Source organism: Cherax quadricarinatus, unplaced genomic scaffold (genome assembly GCF_038502225.1).
Source record: "Cherax quadricarinatus isolate ZL_2023a unplaced genomic scaffold, ASM3850222v1 Contig4298, whole genome shotgun sequence".
Taxonomy (NCBI): domain Eukaryota; kingdom Metazoa; phylum Arthropoda; class Malacostraca; order Decapoda; family Parastacidae; genus Cherax; species Cherax quadricarinatus.
This window is the reverse complement of record NW_027199324.1, coordinates 9494-33418: the sequence shown is the minus strand read 5'-3', so window position 1 is coordinate 33418 and position 23925 is coordinate 9494. Positions and strand designations below refer to the sequence as shown.

Genomic DNA, 23925 nt, shown 5'->3' with positions numbered 1-23925 from the left:
ATAACCCTAGCATGTTCTAGCATGTGTATAATAGCATCATTAGTATTTTTATTAGGCCTGAATCCAAATTGGCAGGGGTTGAGAATGTTTTGGGAGATGAGGTAGGAGTAGATTCGTTTATGAATTAATTTTTTCGAAGATTTTTGAGAGAGGGTGTAAATTGGATATTGGCCTATAGTTATTCAACTCTGTTTGGTCTCCTCCTTTATGGATCGGGGTGACCCTTGCTATTTTGAGAACTGTAGGGAAGGTGGAGGATTCAATGGATTTGTTAAAGAGTGTTGCAATGATTGGTGATAGTACTTGTGACGCTTTTTTGTATATAAAGGGTGGTAAGGTATTTAAATCTCCTGCCTTGTTTTTCAGTGCGTTGATAATAAGGGAGACTTCGTATGGGTTAGTCGGAGCTAGGAACAGTGTGTTCGGGTAGTTGCCAGTGAGGTAGTCATTTGGTGGGGTATCTGAGCTTGGGATTTTATTGGCATAACCTTCCATGAAAGCTTAATATACTGGATTTTTTCATGTTTGTGGGGAGCAATTAATCCAATAAACAGTGTCATCATGACTATTTTCTATTTTGAGAGAAAAAGCTTTTTCGCCCCAAAGAATCCCCGAACTGCAGTTTAGCGTTTTTCCCCATTTTTGGCAGGATTTTAAAAATTACTTAAAGTCACACCAGGGTAAGTAAGTTTATTCAGGAATACACAAATACAGTTACATAGATTATCAAACACAGCAGCATACGTGTAGAGAACCTGGGATAACCCAAAAAAGTCAGAGTGACTTATTTCCATTGGGGTCAATAATGTTACATTAATATAAAAAATCAAATGTGGCAGATAAGAAATTATATAAAAATGACACATAACAAATTATATAAAACATTGAATAAAAGACGATAAAGATAGAAAGAGTAGGTCACAAGAATTATGACAATATAAAAAAAATATGAAGAATACTAAATTATAATAGAGTTCACTCTGAAAATTAATTATCTATCTGTTGGAATACAACGAAAGATAGAAGACAATGAATATATACCAGAAATTAATAAGCATCTCAAGGGAATATATTTATTGTCCAAATAACAATTGTTGCTAGGTGCTCGTCCCACCTTGGTCAGATACCCAGACAGTTAGTTAGTTTAATATGTTTATTATGCACCACATACCCATCCTGTGGGTGGTAGTCTAAAGATTACAAGAGGTACATAATGGGTCCAGGGACTGGAACCCAAAGTTATGATAGGTAAACTAGTGCAAATAACTGTAGGTACTATTTTCTATGCTGATTCCGAATATACACTAAAAATGTAAAATCATATCATTTTAGCATCATACGAGACCCTCTTATGATGCTAAAATGATGAAAGCAGTATGACTTAGTTATTTTCTGTAATGAATAGTCTTAATGAAAATATTAGCTTCATATGTTAGGCATTACCGGGAAAGGAAGGCCTCGTATGATGCTAAAATGATATGATTTTAAATTTTTAAGTGTATATTCTGAATCAGCATAGAAAATAGTTCCCCTGGTGTGATTTCAAGTAATTTTGAAAATCCGGCCGAAAATGGAAAATTTTTGGGGGTGAAAAATTTTTTCTCTCAAAATGGAAAATGGTCATGATGACACTGTTTGTTGGATCAATTATTCCCCACAAACATGAAAAAAATCCTGTATATACAGCCTTTATGGAAGGTTATGAGAGTTTTTATCATAAAAATGTCACCTTATTTCCTTGTTCACCTTGTAGTAAGTAGATGTTGAAAAACTTGTTAAAAGATTCATTCCTACAGAAATATGGCACACTGACTTTCCTGGGTTATCCTGACTTACTAACTCCAACCTACAGATATACACACGTCACGCGAGATCTCATCTTCCTGAGAAATCACATCATCCGCAGCTTGAATGAGCACCACGCCAGACATTGACAATCCCTTTTATACACTGCTGATACACACCGCATACGGGACCCCAGGAAATTTTCGAATTTTATTTGGAAGATCACTGGAGTCCCAGAAGAACACACTTCCAGTATATAACTCATAACATAAACATTACAGGGTCGATACAAACAAGACAACACCCCTCCCGACCTCATCATTCACCTCGCCTCTCTCACATCCACCCATCTCCTCAATACACCGTTCTCTTACCACTTGTAAAGTCTTTAATTTTACGACTTCCCCCAAAAGCACCTGGTGCTTTTGGCCTTTCTCACCATATTCTCCGACACCTTCCCGACTCTCTTATTTCTGCCTTCACTGACAACTATAATGCTTGCCTTGCTGCAGGCTACTTCCCTCCCCTTTTCAAATCTGCAACTGCCATTCTTTTTCCCAAACCTCACAAAGATCCAACTCACCCGAGGAACTACAGTCCTATCAGTCTATTAGAAATCCTCGGAAAGACATTTGAAAGACTAATTAACACAAGACTAAGGACTCATCTTGAGATAAACCACCTCCTTACTAACCGATAGTCTGGCTTCAGCCAACACAGCTCGAGGCAAGCAGCCCTCAGCATCATTCTGAACTACATTAACATCAATAAGACTCAAGGATGTTCGACAGTCCTGGTTGTTAAAGATGTGGAGAAAGCTTTCGACACTGTCTGACATGCGGGGCTCAAGTATAAGCTATGTAACCCTTTTGACCTTCCTTCGAATGTTAAAAAGTTACTCTGCAACTTCCTTGATGACCGTACTATGAGAATTAAGTTCAAAAACTGTCGCTCCCACTTCTTCACTTTTCATGCGGGAGTACCTCAAGGCTCTATGTTCTCTACTACTCTGTATACCTTTTACACAAATGACATACCAGACCTTGAATGCCAAAGCACACTTACAATAGCATATGCAGATGACATTACACAACTCACTGCACACGAAACCTCTAAGGAGACCTTAAAAGACGCCCTTTCTTTCTAGCCATTAATACCATATCCCTCTCCATCTATCTATAATAGCATTCGAGAAACAGCAGACCTCGCGTATAACGTACTCGCGGTTCCTACTACCGATCCTTTGCTACTTTAATCCGGACTACGGTCTACAGTAGCAAGCACATAGTCAGCACAGCAAGCAGTAGCACTCTTCTGTCAACTGTGGCCAACCAACGTCATACGGCTGGATCTAGCCCTGTCTGTTTCCTTAGGTCCTGAAGCCATTCATCTCCCTCTCCTCTCTTCCATTATCCCACTCTACCCTCTCACCCTCTAATGAGTCTTACCTGAGAGTGTCCTATCCTAACTTTCCGGGTTAATAACACAAGACAAGTCTTCTATGAACAATATTAGAATTTATTAACTAAAATTAAGAATATATTGTTTAATTCACAACCAAATAGTACTATTTTAACTATTAAGAAATCCAATACATGCCTATTTATTATAAAATAATTTATACATGTAATTATCTGCAATCATTAATTAAATACTTGTATGATTCTGTAACTCAATAAAATAAAAATAGCAAGATGTGTCCTTATTACAACCCACTTAATAATAAATGAATATATAAATAAACGAATAATTAACAAAATTTATATTAAAAATATATAATACGTGTTCTTTATATAGTACAATTGTTTTATATATAAAATTATTTTTCATTTAATTAACAGAAGATTAATATATATCCTATCATGATAAATTAGAGACGTGTGCAACAATGGGTATCTTTAATGAGGAAACGTTTCGCCACACAGTGGCTTCATCAGTCCATAAAAAGGAGAATGGTGAAGAACAAGAGGAGTTTGAGGTAATCAATCCCTCAGCCTTGAGTCAAGTCTGAGGGACTGATTACCTCTTGTCGGTTCTCTGAACCATTTATCTACATATCCTATCTTGTACAGGTAATACTGAGTGAGTATAATGTTGTGCAGTGTACAGAAATTGACAACACTGAAAGTGTAACACAATTGCTGAGGGTATTTTTATAAATTAGGGAAAAGCCCTAAACAGGTAGGGGTTATACAGCACCTGCAGTATGGGAGATAATTAGGTTCGATCCAAGGAAGGAGATGATAGGGTCAATTCCTTTAACCAAGAGTTCCTCATTAGTATCAGGGAACTTCCCACGAAGGGTTGATGAATTCATTAATATCAGTTTATAGTGGCGTGCTCTTACATAGCATTGTGTGTCAACTATAAGAACTTATGCCTTGACATTTCCTGGGCTGACTGCTACGTTAACGTGTCTTTAAAAGTAGACCAATTACTTACCAGTCACCTGCTCCAGACACTGACACTATGTGTGCAGTTTGTGGTGCTGGGAAGTGTAGAGCGACTACATCTTCAGCAGTCAGTGTGGCACTTCTGTCTGACACTTGCAGACCAGGTGACACAGGTAGTAATGGTTCATCTATACCATCAAGAGATGCGTGCCTCACAATCTGTAAACAAAAATATATCCATTTATGTTAAATTCTGGGGTAATGAGCTCCAGTCTTTGATCTTCCTGCTCTTAGTTCTACAAAGCATTTCGGGCTAAATATTCCTGAACGTATACGTTTCTCCACTAGGTCTGTATAAAATTCACATTATTTATTTAAAAAATGCCCTTATGTTATATTAATGTTATTCCATACATATATATATATATATATATATATATATATATATATATATATATATATATATATATATATATATATATATATATATATATATATATATATATATATATATATATATATATATATATATACATATATATATATATATATATATATATATATATATATATATATATATATATATATATATGTGTGTGTGTGTGTGTGTGTGTGTGTGTGTGTGTGTGTGTGTGTGTGTGTGTGTATCTGGAGTATACCTGGAGAAGGTTCCAGGGGTCAAAGTCCCCGCGGTCCAGTGTGTGTATTACTAACATTAGATACATATGAGCTACAAATAAACGATATGTATAGGTTATAAACACGTCTTACTGCATATATAAATAAGATACTAACCACAAAGCCACTAGCGCCTAGTGTAACCATAAGAGCCTTCATGGTGCGCAGTAGTGGCTGTGTTGTGATGAGCAGTTGTATCAGCAGCTCTGGCAGTTCCTCTGCTCTGCTGGGCATTGATCTCACCTCTCCTGGGAAATAATTTAAATGAGTGTTGTAGCTGCAGCTGTTGGAGTATGAGACACTTGTGCAAGATTTGGGAATCTTTATTAAGGAAACATTTCACCAGCCGGTGGCTTCTTCAGTCCATTATAGAGAAGAACGGTGGAAGATGAGGAGCTTGAATTCATTAGTCCTTCACATAGTAACATATATATAACCCAAAAAAAGTCAGACGAAGTGACTTATTTCCATTCCAGTGCTTGTAATATTTACTTTCAGCAGGCTGACTATAATATTCAGTAAAAACAATCATGATTAGTAACCATGTTTCACACCAATACAAAAACACTAAACCACTGTCAAACTTCTTTCTTTCTACAGACTCTTCAAAACACCAGGTACCTTCTTTTCCCTAGTTTATTCGTTGATTCTCCTAACCAACTGTGTACCTCTTCAGTACAGGAAAGACTGTGCTATAACTTAAATTGCCAGGCACACCATCTAAAGGGGACAAAAAGATACAAAACATCCAGGCCATGGGAAAACCTGGGTAGCCACAGCCACTCAAGAGGGAGAGGTTTATTAGTGCCAGGAAGGAAAGAAAACTGGCAGAAAATAGCAGAAATCGTACACCAAATCCAGTCATTCTTGGAGTGGAACCACAGTCGATGGCCTCCACTCCAAACCAACAGATACAGATACTAATGCCGGAAAAAAATCCCCCCCCCCCCAGTATCAACAATACCACCAGTCCGATGACATTCTTCTTTGCAAATATACAGGGTCTAAAGCCAGCAACAAACAACAAAATACCTTTCATCCGTGGACTGCTTGCAGAGGCAAAGGCAATGTTCGCGGCTTTCACTGAGACCCACATAAAGGATCACTTGGACAACGAAATATGGATCCCAGGTTACAACCTATACAGATGTGACAGTGAACAGGCAAAAGGGATGGGGGGTTGGCCTGTACATTGCAGAGTCACTTGTTTGCACAGAACTGCTGAATGCCTCAAATGATGTAGTGGAAGTTTTAGCAGTAAAGATCGAGAACCAAAACCTAGTCATTGTGGTAGTCTACAAGCCTCCGGATGCAACATCCCAGCAATTCCATGAACAGCTGTTAAAAATTGACCACTGTCTGGAAAATCTTCCAGCTCCTGCACCCAACATCTTGCTCCTGGGGGATTTCAACTTAAGGCACCTAAAATGGAGGAATATAGCAAATAATATTGTTGCAGTAATAACACCAGGAGGCAGCTCTGATGAAAACTCACACTCACACGAGCTTTTAAATCTCTGCACAAAATTCAATTTAAACCAGCAAATAATAAAGCCTACTAGACTAGAGAATACACTAGACCTCATCTTCAATAACAATGATGATCTGATAAGAAATGTCACCATATCAAAAACAATATACTCAGATCACAACATAATTGAGGTTCAGACATGTATGCGTGGAGCCCCAGACCGACATAATGAGCTTAGTCACGAGGGAGCATTCTCCAAATTCAACTTCAATAACAAAAACATAAAGTGGGACCAAGTAAATCAAGTCCTAACCGATATAAGCTGGGAAGATATACTAAGCAACACAGACCCCAACTTATGCCTAGAACAGATTAACTTGGTGGCACTCGATGTATGCACAAGGCTTATTCCTCTAAGAAAAAGGAGGAGTAGATGTAAAATAGAAAGAGACAGGCGCTCCCTTTACAGGCGACGGAAAAGAATAACAGAGCGGCTAAAAGAGGTCAATATATCTGAAATGCGTAGGGAGACACTGGTCAGAGAAATAGCAAGCATCGAACTTAAGCTAAAGGAATCTTATAGGAGTCAGGAATGGCGGGAAGAACTAAAAGCCATAAATAAAATCGAAAGAAACCCAAAGTATTTCTTCTCCTATGCCAAATCAAAGTCGAGAACAACGTCCAGTATTGGGCCCCTACTTAAACAAGATGGGCCCTACACAGATGACAGCAAGGAAATGAGTGAGCTACTTAAGTCCCAATATGACTCAGTTTTTAGCAAGCCGCTAACCAGACTGAGAGTCGAAGATCAAAATTAATTTTTTATGGGAGAGCCACAGAATTTGGTTAACACAAGCCTATCCGATGTTATTCTGACGCCAAATGACTTCGAACAGGCGATAAATGACATGCCCATGCACTCTGCCCCAGGGCCAGACTCATGGAACTCCGTGTTCATCAAGAACTGCAAGAAGCCCCTATCACGAGCCTTTACCATCCTATGGAGAGGGAGCATGGACACTGGGGTCGTCCCACAGTTACTAAAACAACAGACATAGCCCCACTCCACAAAGGGGGCAGTAAAGCAACAGCAAAGAACTACAGACCGATAGCACTAACATCCCATATCATAAAAATCTTTGAAAGGGTCCTAAGAAGCAAGATCACCACCCATCTAGAAACCCATCAGTTACACAACCCAGGGCAACATGGGTTTAGAACAGGTCGCTCCTGTCTGTCTCAACTATTGGATCACTACGACAAGGTCCTAGATGCACTAGAAGACAAAAAGAATGCAGATGTAATATATACAGACTTTGCAAAAGCCTTCGACAAGTGTGACCATGGCGTAATAGCGCACAAAATGCGTGCTAAAGGAATAACAGGAAAAGTCGGTCGATGGATCTATAATTTCCTCACTAACAGAACACAGAGAGTAAATCTTCATCAGAGTACAAAACAAATTCTGGCCACAAAATAGAGCGAAACACCAACGTCAAAGACCTGGGAGTGATCATGTCGGAGGATCTCACCTTCAAGGACCATAACATTGTATCAATCGCATCTGCTAGAAAAATGACAGGATGGATAATGAGAACCTTCAAAACTAGGGAGGCCAAGCCCATGATGACACTCTTCAGGTCACTTGTTCTATCTAGGCTGGAATATTGCTGCACACTAACAGCACCTTTCAAGGCAGGTGAAATTGCCGACCTAGAAAATGTACAGAGAACTTTCACGGCGCGCATAACGGAGATAAAACACCTCAATTATTGGGAGCGCTTGAGGTTCCTAAACCTGTATTCCCTGGAACGAAGGAGGGAGAGATACATGATTATATACACCTGGAAAATCCTAGAGGGACTAGTACCGAACTTGCACACGAAAATCACTCACTACGAAAGCAAAAGACTTGGCAGACGATGCACCATCCCCCCAATGAAAAGCAGGGGTGTCACTAGCACGTTAAGAGACCATACAATAAGTGTCAGGGGCCCGAGACTGTTCAACTGCCTCCCAGCACACATAAGGGGGATTACCAACAGACCCCTGGCAGTCTTCAAGCTGGCACTGGACAAGCACCTAAAGTCAGTTCCGGATCAGCCGGGCTGTGGCTCGTATGTTGGTTTGCGTGCAGCCAGCAGCAACAGCCTGGTTGATCAAGCTCTGATCCACCAGGAGGCCTGGTCACAGACCGGGCCGCGGGGGCGTTGACCCCCGGAACTCTCTCCAGGCTTGGTTTCCGTTTGCCTTGGGTTTCTGTGACTGTATTCCCTGTTGGTGCATGTTTACCTGTCTTATTCCTATCTTCCCTAGCACCAACAATGGAGCTCCCACCAGTTGTTTTTGGTAATATATCCTCACTATTGCTAGTGGAGTCCTCTTGTTTGCTATTTCCTGTTGTATTTCTTGTTTGCAATATTGGTTTTATCTTATCTTTGACTACACTTGTTTCCCCACTACGGCTCCTGTCCCCTATGAGGTCATTTATATGCATTCCTTCCTGCGTATAATTCCCGACTACCTGGACAAAATCTCCAGCTTCACCATTACTGTCTCCCAGGACAACACCTCCAGCTTCACCATTACTGTCTCCCAGGACAGCATCTCCAACTTCACCATTACTGTCTCCCAGGACAGCATCTCCAGCTTCACCATTACTGTCTCCCAGGAACCTTTCACAATTTTACTTTCCATCATCAATTTAATTTCATTTCCATAGATTTCCTCCTGTACCCTCTTTATCCAATATTCAAGAGGATGTGAAAACTTAAATGAAATATTCATATTTTTTAGAAATTTAAACACCAACTTAATTACATTGATTAGTTTGGGTAAAGAAGAATACCTATTTATATCAATGGCTAAGGGAGGACAAACTATTGGAGCGGTGGTCACAGTAATTTCAACAGGAGTAATATACGCCTTTTGTACAGGCCAATTAGCTTTATTTACCAACCAGCTCGGTCCTTTAAACCATGATACAGCATTTACAAATTTAGCATAAGGTAAACCTCGAGACAAGAAATCAGCTGGATTCTCCTCACCTGGTATATGATTAAATGTTAACATATGCTGACCCAAACTATTATACTTCTCTTGCATCTGATTAATTTCAGCGACTCTGTTTTGTACGTACACAATTTTACTGTTTCCATTATGAATCCATTGTATAGATACCTCATTGTCAGACCAAATTACAGTGTCGCTAATATTTATCTCCTGCAACTTATTTCTTATATAATTAGCTAATTTGACACCTACATAAATGGCTGTTAATTCCAACTGAGGCAAGGTACGTGATTTAATTGGAGACACTTTAGCCTTAGACATAACAAGAGAAATAACACTATTACATTGAAGGTAAGCAACTGCTCCATATGCCAATTTTGAAGCATCACAAAAAATGTGGAGTACATTTTTCCCATTTGGATTGGCCACCTGGTGTGGGAACTCCAACATTGGAATTTTTTCATAATCACCAATTAATTCATCCCACCTGTTAATGAATTCCTCAGGTAGAATTTCATCCCAAGCACATTTAAGTTTCCATGCTTCCTGAATTAATAATTTCCCTCTTATAGTAAGGGGTGACACTAAACCTAGTGGATCAAAACATTTGGAAACTTCAGCAAGCAAAACTCTCTTAGTTAATTTATTGGGCATACTGTAATTATTAGGTTTTAACATTAACAAATCTCTCTCAGTATCCCAATTTAAACCCAGTACATTACTACGTTTTGGCACTTCATCTCCAGGGTAATCTTTACTTATTTTGTCCTTCAATATGGACGAATTACTATTTCATTCCCTCAGAGGCATATTTGCACTTTGCATTATTTTATTAGCCTCTCCATAAGTCATTAACAGTTCCTCTTCAGTTGATGTCACACCCAGGAAATTGTCCATATAAAATTGTTTGCTCATTACTTTACTCAATGGACTTCCCGTACGTTTAAGGTGTGCATTTATCGTTGCTTGAATAGGAACGGACTGGATGTAGCACCAAATAATACGCTCCTAAAGCAAAAGGTTTTCAGAGGGCTAAGTGGGTCAATAGGATTCTCAGGCCATAAGAAGCGGGTACAATCCCGGTCAGCCTCTTGTAAACCCACTCTTAGGAAAGCTTTACTTATGTCAGCCGTAAAGGCATAATTCTTTACCCTGAAATTTAATAAGATATCTCCTAATTTTTCCGTCAACGGCGGACCTGTCATCAAACAGTCATTTAAATTAGGTACATTTTTGTTACTCCTGGCACTACAATTAAACACAATTCTCAGAGGAGTGGTCTTAGAATCCTTCTTCACTCCGTGATGTGGCAAATAGTGACCATAAATTTTGGCTTGCTCAGGAGGTACCTCTTCTATAAATTTATTAATTAACTGCTCAGCAATTATATCATTATAGGCAGTTAACAATTTTGGTGTCTTACTCAGTTCGCGGAGCTGAGCCTTTAATTGTCCATATGCCATTCTGTAATTGGTGGGCAATTCTGGATGGTTCAGTCTCCACGGAAGTCGTACCCAGTATTGTCCAGATTCAAATTTTACATCTCTCAGGTATTGCTCCTGAGTAAAAGAATCGTCTGGACTTTCTTCATTTACATTTATTCCAATGCTGTCTAATTCCCACAATTTATGCACTGGCTCAACACCATCCTCTATGGAAGAATTATACTGGGGTACAACTTCATGAGTAAGACACACAGTTATGGTATTTGTAGTTTCCTCTAGTCATGAATTATTATTACGAGGAATCCTACCATACATTACATGGCCTCCTGCAGTCTTCAAAAGGGTGACACCACATTTCTTTACCATACCCTTTACATAGGAGGCATAACAGTCACTACCTATCAAAATATTTATTGGGTCTACAGAATCATCACTTACACCAGAAGGTGCTAAATTTACATTATGTGAAAGTCTTTCTGTAGCTTTACTAAGCCCTACTGTAGATATTTTCTCTAGAAGTCTATCTACAATTACTGCATTAACACGTTTTTTCTCATTGCCCAACCTGACAGTTACATTACCTGGAGTTTACCTGGAGAGAGTTCCGAGGGTCAACGCCCCCGCGGCCCGGTCTGAGACCAGGCCTCCTGGTGGATCAGAGCCTGATCAACCAGGCTGTTGCTGCTGGCTGCACGCAAACCAACATACGAGCCACAGCCCGGCTGATCCGGAACTGACTTTAGGTGCTTGTCCAGTGCCAGCTTGAAGACTGCCAGGGGTCTGTTGGTAATCCCCCATATGTGTGCTGGGAGGCAGTTGAACAGTCTCGGGCCCCTGACACTTATTGTATGGTCTCTTAACGTGCTAGTGACACCCCTGCTTTTCATTGGGGGGATGGTGCATCGTCTGCCAAGTCTTTTGCTTTCGTAGTGGGTGATTTTCGTGTGCAAGTTCGGTACTAGTCCCTCTAGGATTTTCCAGGTGTATATAATCATGTATCTCTCCCTCCTGCGTTCCAGGGAATACAGGTTTAGGAACCTCAAGCGCTCCCAATAATTGAGGTGTTTTATCTCCGTTATGCGCGCCGTGAAAGTTCTCTGTACATTTTCTAGGTCGGCAATTTCACCTGCCTTGAAAGGTGCTGTTAGTGTGCAGCAATATTCCAGCCTAGATAGAACAAGTGACCTGAAGAGTGTCATCATGGGCTTGGCCTCCCTAGTTTTGAAGGTTCTCATTATCCATCCTGTCATTTTTCTAGCAGATGCGATTGATACAATGTTATGGTCCTTGAAGGTGAGATCCTCCGACATGATCACTCCCAGGTCTTTGACGTTGGTGTTTCGCTCTATTTTGTGGCCAGAATTTGTTTTGTACTCTGATGAAGATTTAATTTCCTCATGTTTACCATATCTGAGTAATTGAAATTTCTCATCGTTGAACTTCATATTGTTTTCTGCAGCCCACTGAAAGATTTGGTTGATGTCTGCCTGGAGCTTTGCAGTGTCTGCAATGGAAGACACTGTCATGCAGATTCGGGTGTCATCTGCAAAGGAAGACACGGTGCTGTGGCTGACATCCTTGTCTATGTCGGATATAAGGATGAGGAACAAGATGGGAGCGAGTACTGTGCCTTGTGGAACAGAGCTTTTCACCGTAGCTGCCTCGGACTTTACTCTGTTGACGACTACTCTCTGTGTTCTGTTAGTGAGGAAATTATAGATCCATCGACCGACTTTTCCTGTTATTCCTTTAGCACGCATTTTGTGCGCTATTACGCCATGGTCACACTTGTCGAAGGCTTTTGCAAAGTCTGTATATATTACATCTGCATTCTTTTTGTCTTCTAGTGCATTTAGGACCTTGTCGTAGTGGTCCAATAGTTGAGACAGACAGGAGCGACCTGTTCTAAACCCATGTTGCCCTGGGTTGTGTAACTGATGGGTTTCTAGATGCGTGGTGATCTTGCTTCTTAGGACCCTTTCAAAGATTTTTATGATATGGGATGTTAGTGCTATTGGTCTGTAGTTCTTTGCTGTTGCTTTACTGCCCCCTTTGTGGAGTGGGGCTATGTCTGTTGTTTTTAGTAACTGTGGGACGACCCCCGTGTCCATGCTCCCTCTCCATAGGATGGAAAAGGCTCGTGATAGGGGCTTCTTGCAGTTCTTGATGAACACAGAGTTCCATGAGTCTGGCCCTGGGGCAGAGTGCATGGGCATGTCATTTATCGCCTGTTCGAAGTCATTTGGCGTCATACAATTGAGCCCTTTTATCCGAGAGAAAACCAGATAATTTTAAAGTTGTGGGATCTCCCATCTGTACTTTCATACCATCAAGACATTTACGCTTTATGAAAGTACGTTGGGATCCCTGGTCCGATAATGCAGTTACATTTTTTGATTTATGCCTTTTATCATCAATTTTTACCTGTAACACAGGTAAGGCTACTTCAGCAAAACCATCATTATTAACATTAGCAGCAATTTTTACATTAGCCACTGTTGTGTCAGGATTGTCAACATTATCATTATTATCAACATTAACATATAGACCCTTACACATGACTATATGGTGTCTTCCTTTGTGACATTGATAACAGAAGTTTAATTTGGCATAACAATCCTTTACATTGTGATTACCCAAACACCTGATACATCTGTCAAGTTCCTCCAATCTTTCAACTTTATCATTCCATGAATTGTATGCATTGCAATTCTTAGAAAAATGAGTACCCTTGCAGAAAAGACAATCTCTGTTTTCTCTGACTGGTTTCTTATTTACTGGGCTACTCTTAGGAGGATACTTATTCTTCTTACCTTGTGGAGAATCATTATTTCTGATTCTTGCTACTTGATATGCACCTATGCAACTATTTTTAGGAAATGAATTTTGATTATTACCATTGGGATAATTTTTCCCTTTGTGAAACTTGACAGATACCTCAGAGTTATTATGTGTTGCATCTTTAAAATGAGTTAGTTGGCAGGTCTGCAACTGCACAAATAATTCTTGCAGACCTAGTCTTATTTCCTCCAGACCAAAATAACTCTTGTGATACTTGTTCGAGATCCATTCAAGTGTTTTACAGCTGAATTTATTCTGTACTATGGCACTCAATAACCAGTCTGATTCCTTCAGATTATATTTATTACTTAAAGTTTTGAGAGTGCTTTCCAGTTTAACTCTAAACTGCTGTAAACCTTTGTAAGTGTGATCTGGAGATTTTAAATTAACAATGATATTCACTAGATCCAACCTACTTTGTTCTATATTACCATAAGTGACTTTCAACAAGTCAACTGCTTCCTTGTAAGAGTCATCTACATTGGGAAAAGCTTGTATGAGTATGTGAGCATCTCCTCTTACCTGTCCTTTGAGGTAAAATAATTTAGTTACACAGGCTAGGTCACTCCTGTCATGCACAGCTGCTTTAAAAATTGACCAAAATTCCTCCCAATTTTCTCCAGGATTAAACACAGGCAAACACAATTCTGGGAGTTTTGGCAAAGACATATTATTTGTTGGAGCAGACTGACCAACTGCCTGGTTTACACATTTTAATTTATTCAAGGCCTGACTTTTACAAGAAAGAATCTTTTCCTCTAATTCATAATACTGATCTACTTCAGTCTCATCTACACAGTTTACTAACAAATCTCCTTCATATTTGTTGTAATATAATTTGTATGAATCATATCTATTCCCTAAAGCATCTAAATACAATTTTAAATCATCAGTATTCACAGTTTCTTGATTCATTAATTCCAAGCACTTATTATATGCCTTGGTTACATGAACTTTTCTAGCCTGTAGTGATGCTTTCTTTACTCTATATTCCATATGTTTGTCTTCTATATTAATTTCCTCATTTTCAGCCATGATGCAATGTATTAAATTCAACTTAATAACACTGATTATGTACTAAATTATGCACTTTATAAAGGTAAATAGTACAACTTACCTTTAAATAAATTCTAGCTACTTGAGCTTAGCAATTACATGTAAAAAATTGTAATATAAATTTTAAATACACATTAATAATGTTAGCTACACTTGAGCTTAGCAATTACACATGTAAGAAATTTATATATAAATTTTAAATGTACATTAATACAAACCTTTAGCCAGCCTTGGCTTATCAAAATTATTATACAAATTAATATAAGTCCTTGCCAGAATTTGGCATAGCAAAATTAATATTATACACATTAATATAATTAGCAACACTTGCCTTATCAATTACACATACACTGATATAAATCTTGGCCAGAATTGTCTTATCAAATTAATATTGTAATAATTATAATCCACTACACATTAAGTAAAATTAATATTATACACATTAATATAATTAACAATACTTGGCTTATCAATTACACATACACTGATATAAATCTTGGCCAGAATTGTCTTATCAAATTAATATTATACAAATTAATATAAACTTAGCCAGACTTGACTTATCAAAATTAATATTGTAATAATTATAATCCACTACACATTAAATAAATTTGTGAACTTAACTTCCACCTCCTTCTGTCATTTCACATATAATTATTAAGTAATTAACTAATTAATGACTTCACTAATTACCTCCGGTTCAAGAAGGACCAACGGGCAAATTAAATTTGGAAAATTGCATTTACTTGGATGTATAATTATATACACAACAGTAAATGAACAATGATAACTATTATTTATCAGTTAGACAAGTAAGAATTTGGGACACTTAGGTCGCAAAAATGTCCCCCTTCGATACCTACCACTGTCATATCCACAAGTTGCTCTGGACCTATTAATTAAATGAAATATACATACACCAGGAATGCTGGTAAATATATAAATTTGTGGACTGTATATTAAAAATAATAAATGGTTATATATATACACAATTACATAACAGAAGGAAAATATATCTTAATATCACTCACCAATTTGACTGGAGATTAATGTGTATCATACTCAGAAAAGCCTCACTAACTAAATTTATGAAAACACTGGCCAGAATTATACACAAATTTAGAGAGCTTATCCGAAGTTCCTGGAGATGTCTTGTCCAGTCGTCTGATATCTCACGTTATGCAGGAATGCACATCCAACAATTTCGCCTCCTATTTGAGAGGTGTCAGTCCAATTTTAACCTCTAGAGCACGAAAAATTCTTCTCATTATATTAACGTTGTATCCAATTCAAAACCAAGATGGCGATTGTCCCTTCTGCGCAGGCGCAGCTTCCCGTTTTCGATTACATAAATTTTAAATACAGTATGGCCATCTATTTACATTTAATAACTACAGTATTTCTGGAAAATATATACAGTATTTTCCACACTTACTAATTAACTAACTTTTTTCATTAAAGTATTTGAGGTAGATCATGGTAATGAATAAGATAATGTGTATATGAACTTCATTGTCAGTGAGCCCTTTGACAGAATTCCTACGTCTACCTACCTGCCTGGAGGTTATTCTGGGGATCAACGCCCCCGCGGCCCGGTCCACGACCAGGCCTCCCGGTGGATCAGGGCCTCATCAACCAGGCTGCTACTGCTGGCCACACGCAGTCCAACGTATGAACCACAGCCCGGCTGATCCGGCACTGACTTTAGGTATCTGTCCAGCTCTCTCTTGAAGGCAGTCAGGGATTTATTGGTAATTGTCCTTATGCTTGGTGGGAGGCTGTTGAACAATCTTGGGCCCCGGGCACTTATGATGTTTTCTCTTAGTGTACTAATGGTGCCCCTACTTTTAATTGGGGGTATTTTGCATCGCCTGCCCAGTCTTTTACTTTCGTAGGGAATGATTTCTGTGTGCAGATTCGGGACCATTCCTTCCAGGATTTTTCAAGTGTAGATTATGATATATCTCTCTCTCCTGCGTTCCAGCGAGTACAAGTCATGTGCTTCCAAGCGTTCCCAGTAGTTAAGGTGCTTGATGGAACTTATACGTGTAGTAAAGGTTCTCTGTACACTCTCTAGATCTGCAATTTCACCTGCTTTGAACGGAGATGTTAATGTACAGCAGTATTCCAGCCTAGAGAGAACAAGTGATTTGAAAAGGATCATCATTGGCTTGGCATCTCTCGTTCTGAAAGTTCTCATTATCCATCCTATCATTTTCTTTGCACTTGTGATCGTTGCAGTGTTGTGATCCTTGAAAGTGAGATCCTCAAACATTACTACTCCCAGGTCCCTTACATTATTTTTCTGCTCTATTGTATGGCCAGAGTTTGTAGTATACTCTGTTCTAGTCATTATCCCCTCCAATTTTCCATAACGGAGTAGTTGAAATTTGTCATTGCACATCATATTGTTTTCCGTTTCCCACTGGAAAACTTTGTTTATATCTTCTTGGAGGTTAACCGCGTCCTCAGCAAATGACAGCCTCATGTAGATCCTAGTATCATCTGCAAAGGATGATACGGTGCTGTGGGTTACATCTCTGTCTGATATGAGGATGAGAAACAGGATGGGGGCGAGTACTGTGCCTTGTGGAACAGAGCTCTTCACTATGGCAGCCTCCGATTTAACTGTTGACCGCTACTCTTTGTGTTCGATTGGTTAGGAAGTTGAAAAGACATCTCCCCACTTTGCCAGTTATTTCTTTAGCACGTATTTTGTGCACTATTACGCCATGATCGCACTTGTCAAACGCTTTTTCAAGGTCTGTGTGTATTAATCGCATTCTGATTTTCTTCCAGTGCATCCAAGGTCATATCATAGTGATCCAGTAGTTGTGAGAGGCAGGAGCGACCTGCCCCGAACCCATGTTGCCTTGGATTAAGCAGTTTTTGGGAATCCAGGTGGTTTGCAATCTTGCTTCTTAGCACTCTTTCAAAGATTTTTATGATGTGGGACGTTAGAGCTATTGGTCTATAGTTCTTAGCTAATGCTTTGCTGCCATCTTTATGGAGTGGGGCTATATCCGTTGTTTTAAGTGACTGTGGAATTTCACCCATGTCTAGACCCTTCTCCATAGTATATACTTAGGGCACGTGAGAGGGGTTTCTTGCAGTTCTTAATGAACACAGAGTTCCACGAGTCTGGGCCTGGGCTGAGTGCATGGGCATGTTATCAATGGCTTTTTCAAAGTTTATCGGAGTTAGGGTAATGTCGGAAATCTGGCATACACTGATGGAGTTTTGAGGCTCATTCATGAAGAAATCATTTGGATCGTCGATCCTCAGACTGATTAGTGGCTCACTAAACACAGAGTTGTACTGAGATTTCAGTATTTCACTCATTTCCTTGTTGTCATCTGTGTAAGTCCCATCCTGTCTGAGTAAGGGCCCGATACTAGATGTGATATTTGCCTTGTTTTTGGCATCTGAAAAGAAATATTTCCATTTTTTTTAAATTTCACTAATAGCTTTAAGCTCCTCCTGTCTCTCCTGGTTCCTGTAAGAGTCCTTTAACTTACGTTCGATAGTATCCACTTCCGTGGTCTGCGCCTCCTTCCATGTATCAGATATTCTAGTGTTCCTGAGGAGCTCAGTAATTCTTCGTCGTCTTCTGTAAAGGGAGCGTTTTTCTCTCGATAGAGAAGGAGCGTCTTTCATCGATAGAGCCGTTGTTGGGAGATAAGCAACAAAATTTGCATAAATGGGAAGAAATCAGAGCGGGGACCCGTCACAAACGGTGTTCCACAGGGGTCAGTGTTGGGCCCTTTGTTGTTCACAGTATACATATACGACATAGATGGGGGAATATACAGCTACATAAGCAAGTTTGTCGATGACACTAAAATAGGCCGTTGGATTAATTCTGATGAGGACACTTGAAAGCTACAGGAAGATCAGGATAGACTGATGCAGTGGTCAGAAAATTGGCAGATGCAGTTTAATGCAAACAAGCATAAAGTTCTATGCCCATGAAAAGGAAATAAACATATCACTTATAAAGTGAATAATGTAGATGTCACTTACTCTTAATGCGATAAAGATTTAGGAGTTCTGGTTAGCAGTACTCTAAAGCCAAGTGAGCAGTGTGTAAGTGTTTGCAATAAGGCTGAACATCAAAATGGTATACAATACCGACAGGTTGTTAGGTAAGACACATATGCAACAGTTAGACAACTTTATTCCGAAACGTTTCGCCTACACAGTAGGCTTCTTCAGTCGAATACAGAAAGTAGGCAGGAACAGTAGAGATGTGAAGACGATGTAATCAGTCCATCACCCTTAAAGTCGTAGAATTTGAGGTTGTCAGTCCCTCGGCCTGGAGAAGTTCAGTTCCATAGTCAGGAACTATCTGAAGATCAAGCGACAGTGCGGAGACTTAAATACTGTCGGAAGGAGAGGTGCAGGGTAGTAGTAGTAGTAGTAGTAGTAGTAGTGAGAGGCAACTGAGAGGTCATGTCCCTCTCAGATCCAACCCTTCTCACTTGAAAAGTTTGTTCAAGGTGTTTTCTGTACCAAGATGCCACGTGTTGCAGTGTCTGACAAGATGAACATCAAAATGGTATACAATACCGACAGGTTGTTAGGTAAGACACATATGCAACAGTTAGACAACTTTATTCCGAAACGTTTCGCCTACACAGTAGGCTTCTTCAGTCGAATACAGAAAGTAGGCAGGAACAGTAGAGATGTGAAGACGATGTAATCAGTCCATCACCCTTAAAGTCGTAGAATTTGAGGTTGTCAGTCCCTCGGCCTGGAGAAGTTCAGTTCCATAGTCAGGAACTATCTGAAGATCAAGCGACAGTGCGGAGACTTAAATACTGTCGGAAGGAGAGGTGCAGGGTAGTAGTAGTAGTAGTAGTAGTAGTAGTGAGAGGCAACTGAGAGGTCATGTCCCTCTCAGATCCAACCCTTCTCACTTGAAAAGCTTGTCCAAGTATTTAAGTCTCCGCACTGTCGCTTGATCTTCAGATAGTTCCTGACTATGGAACTGAACTTCTCCAGGCCGAGGGACTGACAACCTCAAATTCTACGACTTTAAGGGTGATGGACTGATTACATCGTCTTCACATCTCTACTGTTCCTGCCTACTTTCTGTATTCGACTGAAGAAGCCTACTGTGTAGGCGAAACGTTTCGGAATAAAGTTGTCTAACTGTTGCATATGTGTCTTACCTAACAACCTGTCGGTATTGTATACCATTTTGATGTTCATCTTGTCAGACACTGCAACACGTGGCATCTTGGTACAGAAAACACCTTGAACAAACTTTTCAAGTGAGAAGGGTTGGATCTGAGAGGGACATGACCTCTCAGTTGCCTCTCACTACTACTACTACTACTACTACTACTACCCTGCACCTCTCCTTCCGACAGTATTTAAGTCTCCGCACTGTCGCTTGATCTTCAGATAGTTCCTGACTATGGAACTGAACTTCTCCAGGCCGAGGGACTGACAACCTCAAATTCTACGACTTTAAGGGTGATGGACTGATTACATCGTCTTCACATCTCTACTGTTCCTGCCTACTTTCTGTATTCGACTGAAGAAGCCTACTGTGTAGGCGAAACGTTTCGGAATAAAGTTGTCTAACTGTTGCATATGTGTCTTACCTTGCAATAAGGCTAATAGAATTATTGGCTTCATTCAAGAAGCATAAATAATAGAAGTCCTCAGGTTGTTCTTTAACTCTATATATTGTTGGTAAGGCCCCATTTAGATTATGTTGCGCAGTTCTGGTCATTGTATTACAGATTAGACATAAATGAACTGTAAAACATGCAGAGAAAGATGACAAAGGTGATCCCATGTATCAGAAATCTTTCCTACAAGGACAGATTGAATCTGTGACTTGGGCGCCGTGACGATAAACGTCTTGAGTCCTCACTTCCCAAGAACTTTTGACTATCTCTGCCCAGGAAATCTTCCGAGGCTGTCTTTGTGCCTGAGTTACCAAAACATATGAATCCGATGGTGTCACAACACATTTTCGTGCACGCGAGGTCTCCATTTCGCTAATTTCAAATGAGGCACCCTGATGTATCTCCATTTTCCCCACCAATTCACTGACCAACCAGGTCAATACAGGTGCGACTGAATTATCCTGGGACTTTCCTCCCAGCCACATCACAGACCTGAGACCGACGCCCCCTCCCTCAAGTGTAGATACACTTGATCAAGCACATCACCAAACTCACCGGCATCCGTGTCTGGTCGAACCCAATTCCCCACCCTGTATGACAAGGTGTTCCACCGCCCCCTCTTTTGCAGAGGCCCCACATTCATCGCTGCTTCATTCTCCGTCCCATTACCTCTTCCTCACAATCCTCATGGGTGCGATGCATTTCCCATGGCTTCGAAGAGCCGCTTTCCTCTTCTGATGCTGACTGCCTGGGAGAGGACATTCCACAGCTAAATGGTCATATCTAGGTGTGGCCTGGTCACAGACCTGGCCACTGGGGCGCTGACCCCCAAAATCCTCTCCAGGTATTAGTTTCATACCATAAAAAATGGGTATGGGAAGCAAAAATCAAATTATCGAACAAAATGGGTGTTTCATTACTCACCGAGGCTGAGGTGTGAGCATATAGAACGAAGTTCATTTAGATTGGGTGAGGCAAATGTAACCTTCTGGCCTCTTCCATCCATCCATGGTTTTGTTGCCTTCTGGATGTCTGTTGGTTCATACCATACTGTGAAAATTTTTTAAGACATTAAAAATTTATACCTTGGAGCAAAGATCAGTTTGATAATTATTATTATATTCTCAGAAAACAATAAACCCTTGTGAAAGCCATCCTTCCCGCCTGGGGGTTGTTTACAGCATTATCATCTTACATAATAACGTAATGCCAAGTTTTATTTGTTTGTTTTCATTCAAAATGTTTAATATTTCAAATTTGTAAGTTTTTATGTCCAACCGCCATACCCATAACTTCCTTAAAACTTGAAAAAATCCAGCTGTATAGATTTACAACCCCATGGATCCACTACCCGTCACATTTGCATCACCCGTCATACACATGCACCACCATGTATGACGGGACATAACAAGAAAATGGAGTTTAGAAACCCACCCTGTTGTGTGGGTGTGATGATAAACTTAGTTCCAGCTCTGGCTGTGTTGTACTCACCTAGTTGAGGTTGCAGGGGTCGAGTCCTAGCTCCTGGCCCCGCCTCTTCACTGGTCGCTACTAGGTCACTCTCCCTGAACCGTGTGTGTGTGTGTGTGTGTGTGTGAGTGTGTGTGTGTGTGTGTGTGTGTGTGTGTGTGTGTGTGTGTTTGTGTTTGTGTGTGCAGTGATATAAAAATCGCTTGAGAAGTCAGAGCATACAAGAGGAGATTGAAATAGCTTGAGGCTCACTGTGGCATTTGTGTGGCCGAGTGCTGCCTGGGAATCTTGACTGTCCCCAATAGTAGTTTCGAATAGTTTCGAATGAATATATATATATATATATATATATATATATATATATATATATATATATATATATATATATATATCAATAACAACACTGCGCTAGCCAAGGATTCGAACCCATGTTGCACTGGCCTGCTTCATGGTAAACAAGAACCACATGACGCTTTAAACCACAGGACCACCCAACCCTACAAGAATGGCGCAGCCAGTAGAGCTAGCTGTGGGCCGCCATCCGAGGGCATACGGAGGCGTGGGAGCTTTAAGCTAGGGATAAGAATGAAATTAGATTAGAAGCTCCCACACCTCCGTATGCCCTCGGATGGCGGCCCACAGCTAGCTCTGCTGGCTGCGCCATTCTTGTAGGGTTGGGTGGTCCTGTGGTTTAAAGCGTCATGTGGTTCTCGTTTACCATGAAGCAGGCCAGTGCAACATGGGTTCGAATCCTTGGCTAGCGCAGTGTTGTTATTGATCAATACCACTCGTCCGTGGTTACAATAATATATATATATATATATATATATATATATATATATATATATAAATATATATATATATATATATATATAAACAAGTGATATCACAACACAATATGCAGAACAACCACTTTGAAAGAATAACGAAATTCCATGTGTTTTCGTGACTTCTCACATTATCAAGGAACTATAAAAAAAAACATCAACAGGAAGGCATATAAGGGCAAGACTACACCTCACAGTCACATCACAACACCCGACTCTGTGAAACACAACTATACTCTACACAAGCATTAAGATTATTACTTGTCTAATGTATTTATTAAATTCTTCTCAAATTTTATTAATTATAAATGAATCCAATTTATATAAACCAAACGAAATATTCATATCATTTTCAAAAATGTTTTTTATGAAACATGATTCTATTATAGTCCTGTCGACCATGGACTTGCTTGATACAGCTTTCTCAACCTTGTGAAACTCAATTGGATGGTTCAAGTCTCTCACATGAATAAACAGAGCATTAGAATCTTGTCTAGTTCTAATGTTATATTTATGTTGTTTTAATCTTTGTTCAAGACTTTTACCAGTTTGACCTTAATAAAATATACAATAAAATTTATTACGGTCAAACTGGTAAAAGTCTTTTGCACTAAGATTAAAACAACATAAATATAACATTAGAACTGGACAAGATTCTAATGCTCTGTTTATTCATATGAGAGATTTTAACCATCCAATTGATTTTCAAAAAGTTGAGAAAGTTGTATCAAAGAACGTTTTCTAATAAATATATCCTAGTGTTTGTTTACGTGTTTTTTCACATTAAAAGAAGTTAATTTATTGAATACCCTGTACATCCTACGAAGAAAGACTAAACAAATTCTATGAGAACAATAGCAAAAACTATTATTCATTGATTTCACTACTAAATTTGAATTTATTTTTATAATGGTGGAGGTTGCTTGTACGGAGCGAAGATGTGGCACCGTCGCACAGGTGACCCTAGGTGCTGAGTGTTCTATAATTTTCTTTATATTTCCCAAGTTCAGTCCTTTCAAATACATTCACTTATATATTCACATTACCTTAGAATTACCAATGTAAATAACGATAACGTTTAATTATATGTTGTAATATCTTAGAATACACGAGAAACTAGTGTGAGGTGTTGTGATGGTTGGCAGCAAGATGGGAGAGTCCTGCAGCATACACAACACTGTGCTTCATACTCCTGTTATGGCTACTTCATCCAGTCTACTTTCTAAAAACTTGTGATCACAATGAGTTCTTACGAGGCATACGAGGCTACAACCTTCCCATGGGGACCTTCAATATATCTGTTAT

The 23925-nt window shown here is 39.5% G+C and overlaps 1 protein-coding gene across 1 annotated transcript; it reads right to left on the bottom strand.

Moving 5' to 3' along the window:
* Nucleotides 1–2680: 2680 nt before the first annotated feature.
* Nucleotides 2681–22457, bottom strand: LOC138852130 (uncharacterized). Its single transcript, XM_070081806.1, has 6 exons — nt 22406–22457; nt 21248–21373; nt 4974–5104; nt 4228–4397; nt 3809–3906; nt 2681–2802 (listed from the first exon to the last, which is right to left on the bottom strand). The coding sequence occupies exons 1-6, from the start codon at nt 22455–22457 to the stop codon at nt 2681–2683; spliced, it is 699 nt and encodes a 232-aa protein (XP_069937907.1).
* Nucleotides 22458–23925: the final 1468 nt, after the last annotated feature.